The following is an 8,267-nucleotide window of genomic DNA, read 5'->3' as shown; positions in this document are numbered from 1 at the left end:
AGCGAAAGAATCAATACTAGAAATCATACAAGAAGCCAAAAGTATTTCATTAACAACAGACATGTGGGCTTCTAGTGCTAATAAAAGCTATTTGGCTGTGACAGCACATTTCATATCACAAAATTGGGAATTTAATTCCTGTTTGCTTAGCTGCGTGGAATGTGGGTTCAAGCTTACCTCAGAAAATTTAGCAGCAGAAATCAAGGTACTGCAAATAATTTTTTTTTAACGCTATTTTACAAAACTCAATTCTTACAGCGAATAATAGATGAATGGCGTTTGACCGATCAAATATTTGCTGTAGCAACAGACAATGCAGCAAATATTATGCGCGCTGTTACTTGATGTGGATGGTATCATTTTCCATGCTTCGCTCACACATGTAATTTAATAATTCAAAAAGGCTTAAAAAATATTAAGAATATTAGACTAAAATCAAGAAATATTGGTGAGTATTTTAATAGAAGAAAGAATGCGGTTTTAACTAAAGTTGCTAAGAAAACAACATCAACAGAAGGGAAGAAAATTGCTGAAACACTTAAGGACTCTATTTGTACCAGATTTGCTGATTTGGAAGACAACTCTTCAATGGCGAAAGCAGTGTTTTTGGACCCCAGGTTTAACAAAAAAGTTTTTTCAAGCGATATCGCCTTTCAAACTATAAAACAAAGTATTTAAAGTGAAATCACTGCTCTTGTTAATAAAGAGAGTATATCGAAAGAAAGGCTATGCAATGAATCCAGGGTTACCTTAAGAAACGATGACGAAGATTTAGTTTGGCAAGAGTTTGATGACTCTTTGGTGGGTAGTCAAACTCAAACTCCAACAGCCTTAGCTAAAATCGAGATACGAATGTACTTAGAGGAGCTTTTAGTTGATCGAAAATCAAATCCACTTGAGAGGTGGAAGCAGAGAGCTATACTTTGTCCACATTTATCACAACTTTAGCTACTTCAGTTCCTTCGGAACGAATTTTTTCGAAAAGTTGACAATTAATATCAGACCGCAGAAGCAGGTTAAAAAGCTCAAAAATTCAACACCTCATGTTTTTGAATAAACACAAACAATTTTGGCAATAATTTTTGTTACTAATATATACATATATTATTACATACATATAGGTCATGTGCGAGTTAAGTGCGGTGCAGACTATCATACTGGTGTGTCATACGAGTTGTGCTCTCTCTTGCTCAAATTTCTTCTAGCGACCGAATTTTTTTGAACAGGTATGACACACAAGAGTCGTCATTTAGGCAAAATTTTTGAAGAGTGCTTTTTAATTGATTATAATTTTGTATATCTTATATATGTCGCGTCTTTTTTTTTGCGATCTTTATATTCACAGCTTTGGACATCCCACAAACAGCTATTACTTTTGTTAACATTCGATGAAAGCATCTAAAAATGCTTTATCTGCATCCATATTCATATTTTTTTTAGGTTTATTGGTCATTAAGCACAGTAGTTAAAATGAAAAGATCAGTAAAGGACCGTAATTAATTTCATTCACTACCTGTAAAATTTCTTAAGAAATTTTTCATAAATAGATCATACAAATTATGTATATATGTATATACATGTATATACATAAGAATGTATATATCTTATTTGTTTTTCAAGAAATTTGATCATTTCCATATTTTTTTTAGTTAAAGGTTATTAACATTTAAAATTCTTTTATTTTAATAACAAGTTTTAACAAAGAAAAGCATATTTGGAATACAAAGGATTATGTCTTAAATTTTGGGTTATTAATTATTTGTTATTACGACCAATTTTCAATACGTTTTTTTATTACTGGGCTTAGATCATAAATTTAACGATGTTTATATTTAGAGGTTTTTTTAAAAAAAATTTTACTTATAATCATCGTTTATAAATTAAAATAAAATAAAGTAAAATATTTAATAAATTAAATAAAATATTTTATATATTACATAAAATATTTAATTGTATTTTAATTTTTTATAAGAATTTTATGTAAAAATTTATATTTTTTTTAACTAAAATACAATTAAATATTTAACACAAATTTATAAGTGTGATTTTAATAGTAATAATAATAAATACATTAATAACAAAATAATAAAAAAACATATTAAATTTATATAAAAATTTCACATATATCGCCTGCTTACAATAAATTTGCAAGGCAAAAATGCTCTTGTATGACGTATGAATCGTTAGGGGTGACAGACTATCATACACAACACGTATGCGAGAGCTGCTCACCAAAATTTTGGTGAGCACGCCAACATGTTGGTAAGAGATACAGACTATCATACCTGTGTGTCATACGACGTTTTTCTCTCTCGTATGACATACCAGTATGATAGTCTGCACAGCGCTTTAGGCTAAGTTGGGTTCTAGCTGAGGGAAATTCTAAGAAGTGTCAATAATGTAGAGATGTGTTGATATTCAGCAATCTTTGAGGTGATTGAGTCGAGACTATATCGCCAAGACTGCCATTTTAGTATTTTCATAAGATAATATTTTCATAGTTGAGTTTAAATGCATATATGAATATAGAAAATGACAATAAAATATAATTTTATTAAAACGTTTTGTTTTATTTATATTGAAAAAATTAATTATCGTTATTAGAAAACTTTTGTAAAAAATAATAATTTGCAACACTGGTTTAGCATCAGTTTCTGCTGACAGTTTATTAACGACTAAAAAAATAATGCATGAGTACAGTTATCACTAAAATTTTTGAGAGACAGAGAGAGACATCAATGGCAAGAAGCAACCCTTCATTTCTTTTTAGTTTTCACATCTTGGGGCCCGCGAGTTGCAGAAACCTCGAGTGGATACAGTAATTGAATTGGTCTCTTCAAGGTAAGATTGTTATTCATCTAGACATCACAAGCTCGTATTCTGTTGTCTCTTCCGTGGTATACATTTTTAATGACACCCACTTTCTATTGTAGCTGAGTTTTTAAATTATCACCAACAATATCTCCCTAGTTCACACTCCTTGAAGCACGAGGTTTATTGTAGTGAATACTTCGTAATTGGTTCAAATATTCTTGCTGTCATTTTTTAAGGTGCCTTACGATTAACGCTCGACGTTTTTGCCATAAATCGGTAACTTCTCATCTGCCATAGTTAAACTCATCAATAATAAAGCTGTGTTGTCACGAATTTAAAAAATGCGCTGGTGTTAAAGCTTCTAAATCCTTTTCATCATATGTTATGTAGGTTAAAGGACGAATATTTATAACGTATTCAACTTCTGTCAATAATGTGTTCAGTTCATTGTACGTCAACATCAATTTTCCAATAGCTGACTTCAAACATATCTTGATACTTTTCACTAATCTTTCCCAAAATCCACCCCACCATGCTGCTCTTTCTGATATAAATTTCCATGAAAAACCTTTGTGGGCTGGTATGTTCTGAAATTCTTCGGATTTAAGTAAAGTTTCTAGCTTTTGAAGTTCTTTGTTTGCTCTTTCAAATGTTTTGGCATTATCTGACATGATTGTTTCTGGACAACTGCAACGCGCTACAAACCGTCTTAAAGCATCAATACACCTGTTGGTTGTAAGAATTTTCACCAGTTCCAAATGGACTGCTCTTATAACTGCGCATGTAAATAACATTATATAAACCTTTTTTTGATAATTCTCCCGTTCGATTTTTATATATGGTGGTCCAGCAAAATCAATTTCAGTCGTCTTGAATGGTCTTGTTGTTGTAATTCGTTCAGTTGGCAAAACAGACCGTTGCGCTTTTACCTCTGACCTTTTTACATACTATGCATTGACTTACTATATTTTTGATTAGTTGACGACCCTGTATCATCCAGTATATCTTTCGTATGTATGCTAGTTCTACATTCACACCTCCATGTAGAGTATGAGCCTGAATTATTAACAACCTACTGAAACGAGAAAGTTTAGGCAAGATAGCTGGTTTTGTCAGACTTTCGTCGTAAACTTTAACTGAAATTCTGCAACTAAGTCTTATGTCGCCATTGTCAATAATTGGATATAAGCATAACAACTTCGATGTTGTTGCAAAATTTTTTTGTTCTTTAGATAACTCACTTCTTGCGGAAAATATCTTTTCTGTTCCAGTTTTACCAAAAGTATTTTTGTATTTTTCTTTATGATTTTCGCCTCTGTATATTCCTAATAAATTTCATAATATAGACTGTTAACCTTAACACTGTCTTGATGTTACTATATTTGTTTATTTTTTTTTAAATGATTCGCTTTGATTAGCAATGTTTTCATTCATGTTCGAAAATATTAATAAAATATCATTCAGACTCTCGTTGTTTACGAAATTTATTTCCTTTGTCGAGAACCAACTTGGATCATTTTTCTAAAAATTGTTTTTAAACAAATTTTTGGCCATACACCCTCTAGCTAAAAAATTAGCTGGATTGCTTTTGCCATCGCAATGTTTCCCCTTGAATATGTTAGTTAGTTTTAAATATCCTTTAACTCATGTTGTGAAGTATGGCTTTATTTTATTTCCGCATCCCATAATCCAATTAGGTATAGTAGTATTTATCAATTTGTAGTTTTAGAGACTCTGATAAAAATGCTTTCAGTCATGCAGCAATAACAGCTGCCATGAGCCCTAACTTTGGGAGCGAAAGTTCATCATTACCGCTTTTTGTAATTAAGCTTACTCTGTTTCTTGAGTAAATAAATTTGTTTTGAAACTACCCCATTCGCCACTGTTATCAAATATGCCACAACGCCATATACCTTTGGACTTGCAGCAGCAAATATATGGGCCTCTATCAAACTTTTCTCCGCGTGACACAAAGAACGAGAAATTTTGAAATGCCTTAATATTTTAAGTTCGTTTCGCCATGCTTCAAATTCGCAACACTTTTCGTCATTTAATGACGTGTCCCATTTCTATTTTACTTTCCAAATGTTTTGAAGTAAAATTTTAAGTCGCACTGTGAACGGTGCTATTATTCCAAAGGGATCATATATTCTTGCCATAGCCTTCATCACATTTCGTTTTGTTCGTTTTAAAAATGGCAATGGTTTCAATGGTCTTCTCCAGATCAAAGCTAATGTCATCTTCAAGAATATACCAATTTATTCTCCATATTTTTTGAATTGCTGCTTGATTACTTTCGTTTGTACAACATTTTCTTATGTCTATGCAGTTTAAATTCCACTTCCTCAAATCAAATTTTGCATCGCTCATAATTTGCTTCGATTCAAAATAAATTTTCTTGGCTTCTTCAACTTAATGGCAACTAATTAAAAGATCATTTACATATTTCCAGCTTGTTGCTGGAAATATTGCTTTGCAACTCGTTAAATGTCTTCGAATAATTGCGGATAGCAAAAAGGGCTAGAGGTAACTCCAAATGTTACTCTCGTCATTCACTTTTCCACAATATTAGGTAGTTGTTCATTTTGTCATATCATAAAAATCTATGTGTATTGCGATCGCTTTCGTCTATAGCAATTTGAAAAATGCGATCTGAATATCTGGTGTCATGGCAATTCTCTTTAAACGAAACCTTACTAACATTGACACTAAGCTTGACAGTAAGTTGTCACCTGATCAAGTGAGGCCACTTGATGATACATCAAAAACTATATGCATCTTCGTAGTTGTTTTTTTCTTCACGATATACTGGTCTATGTGGCATGTAGTATGAAGTCATGTCACTTAAATCTGTCTTCATTGCTGTCAAACTATCTGTTATTCTTTCTACTTTATGTGTACAAAAAATCTAAAAGTTGTCTTGCCCAATCAACAAATTAATTCCTGACAATATTTGTTTAGATACGATGATTTTTTCTGCGAGTTTATTTTCGATAAATTTGTATTTACCTTTACCTTACCTTGTACATTTGGTACAGGCAGAAAGTCTGAAAAAATTGTGGAACGACAGTTGCACTTATTTCAATGACGTTATCACAATACTGGCTCTTTATGTGGAAAATCACTTGCTTAAAACGGTTCACAGACTTATTTTCATCCAATTCATCAAATTCTGAAATTTTGAATTCTTCATAATCAATTACAGGCAAATTTAAAACGCTGACAAGCTCCTCAGTTACATATGTTCGTTGACTCCCGTTTATTACTGTTTTTGTTTACAATAATTGCCTCTACTGTTTACAAGTAAATTTTATTATCCTCTGCTTTCATAGCATTCAGCGATGATGTCATCTGCTTATTTCCATTTGCTTGCTCCACTATGTTCGTTTCATTAGAACTCTCCCTCTCTTGATTTTTTCGGTTCTCTTTTAAGTGTTTCTTCTCGTACATTATTGTTAAATGTCTACCATTATATGTTGCACACTTTCACCATTGGTTTTTGCAGAATTTTGCATTGTGATCTTTATTTGTGCATATAAAGCATCTACCTTCGTCTTTAAGAATCTTTTTTCTATGTTCGTCGGGCATATTTTTTTTGCAATTTTTTGAAGCATGAGTGCTATTTTTGCAAAACACACATTTACTTTGATTTGCTTCACAACTAGCATGCAAGCCAACAGCTGTCTCTCTTGGTTTTTGTTCCGACATTTTTTCTCTTCGAATTTCTTTTTATCTCTCTCGACTATTTGAACTGTTTCTAATGCTTTAATATCAACTTTTCTATATTCCAAGAGAGCTTCTAAATTTTTGCAATTTTGCTCTACTGCTCGCCCACTTTCGTTCAGTCAAAGAGTATATATACATAGAGTGTGCATCACTCAAAAAATCTTAAAAATGAAGTGATGGCAATTTCACAAAAATCGGTCGCAGAAATCGGGGAAATAGTATTTGAGTTATTTTTGTGTCACATGGACTCGTTGTGACCCAATTTTTAATTTTTGAGCTTTAACATGCGGGAGAGTTTGGAGTGTTTAAGCATTTTATACTTAATGAGTTTTAAAGCAGTTTGTATTGCTTTTCTGCGCTCTGAACTACAGTTGTTGGTATTTTTATGTAGAAAGGTGCATTTAACAATTGAGAAATCAAGAACAGCAACTAATGAAAATATCAAAGGAATAAATGTCTGCAAAAATACCAAAAAACTTATTTTTTGTTTACAATCCATTTTATTTCATTCATAATAGAATTTTCTGTAAAACCGAAAATTACAGTATATTTTGTAAATTATTGTATGTTATTCGCAATTGTATGAAATTTTGGCGAAATTGAGATTTCGTACAATTTTGGCGAAATTTGAACCCTTATAATTTTATATCTACTAATTGAAAAATTATCATTTTTTACATTTTTTACAGGTTAGGACATTATTACCAATTTTAAATAAAAACATGTTTAAATTTTATTAATAGTAAAATTAAAAGTGAGCTTTTCATCTACTATAAAAATTATAATTCTCTTTCAAATTTCGGTAACCTGTTTGCGCCATCAGAAAGTTTTTTCAATGTTTCTTGTAAACATGTCGAGGTTTTTAAAAATGTATTCAAGAATAAACCAGATGCAATTGGCATTAAAAGTTTAATAATAGGAATGTGCAAGAAAAAAACCCCTCAGTGGTTTAAGGGGCCCTGTAATGAACATTTAATCCAGCTTCTTGATTTTTTAATTCTGCTTTTACTTCGTAAGCATTGCTTGTGGGCCTTAGAGAAGTCTAAAATCAACACACATTTCTAAAATGAATATGAAATATGTTAGCTCTACAATTCAAGTTAGCACTTAATATAAGATCAATTAATACAACTCTTATTAACAATAATGTAAAAGAACTTAGCCAGAATTTAGTCATAAAAATATATAGTGAATTTAAATTTTTTTTGAATGTTAAGAATACGAATATTATTAAAATAATTTGTATTATTAAGTAAGCAAATATTGTAAAATAGATAATTATATTCTTAGAATTAATTAAGTTAAGCAAGTGTCAAATTAGCGAATATTATATAAGTACATATTTTCCATTCTTAGAATTAAATTAAATTGTAATATTGCAAATATTAGTAAAATGATAAAGAACAAAACATATGTATATACAAAATAGTTTAATAAACGAAATATGAACATATTTAAATATACATACAAATTAAAGAAAACGAACATAATATAAAATGCATATATGTATATACATATGTTTTTATATCCAAATGAGCATATTTATAACCAAAAGAGCGGTTGAGTGTGATAATGTGCACATATCAATGAAAATACAGTCTCTTTGCACACATATAGTAAAAGGACTCAAATATTGAGTAATTCCTGGGTTTTTAAAAAACCAGTAGAACAAAATTTTTGTGACTGATATTTTGTTCGACATGCACACTCTATGTGTATATACTCTT

The 8,267-nt window shown here is 30.8% G+C and overlaps 2 protein-coding genes across 2 annotated transcripts in view; one reads left to right on the top strand and one right to left on the bottom strand.

Annotated features, from left to right (window-relative positions):
- The window catches only part of LOC119667269 (GRB10-interacting GYF protein 2-like), a 9,920-nt gene extending 9,575 nt beyond the window's left edge, over positions 1–345 (top strand). The window contains exons 3-4 of the mRNA XM_038076559.1: positions 3–205; positions 259–345. Coding sequence (XP_037932487.1) covers positions 3–205; positions 259–345 — 290 coding nt within the window. The remainder of the gene's footprint in view (positions 1–2; positions 206–258) is intronic.
- A 2,795-nt stretch (positions 346–3,140) lies between these two features.
- On the bottom strand, positions 3,141–6,522 carry LOC119667268. Its single transcript, XM_038076558.1, has 3 exons — positions 6,459–6,522; positions 3,744–4,139; positions 3,141–3,589 (listed from the first exon to the last, which is right to left on the bottom strand). Exons 1-3 carry the CDS (start codon positions 6,520–6,522, stop codon positions 3,141–3,143), a joined length of 909 nt encoding a protein of 302 aa, XP_037932486.1.
- Positions 6,523–8,267: the final 1,745 nt, after the last annotated feature.

Source organism: Teleopsis dalmanni, chromosome 1, assembly GCF_002237135.1.
Source record: "Teleopsis dalmanni isolate 2A chromosome 1, ASM223713v2, whole genome shotgun sequence".
Classification (NCBI taxonomy): Eukaryota; Metazoa; Arthropoda; class Insecta; order Diptera; family Diopsidae; genus Teleopsis; species Teleopsis dalmanni.
Note: the sequence above shows the minus strand (reverse complement) of the source record. Positions and strands in the feature narration are given on the sequence as shown.

Coding starts and splice junctions, on each gene's coding strand:
- LOC119667268 (XM_038076558.1), bottom strand. CDS start 6,522: ATGTCGGAACAAAAACCAAGAGAGACAGCTGTTGGCTTGCATGCTAGT. Junction 4,140..6,458: donor TAGTTGTGAAGCAAATCAAA/GTAAATGTGTGT, acceptor GAAATTTATTAG/GAATATACAGAGGCGAAAAT. Junction 3,590..3,743: donor AGTATGTAAAAAGGTCAGAG/GTAAAAGCGCAA, acceptor TTACATGCGCAG/TTATAAGAGCAGTCCATTTG.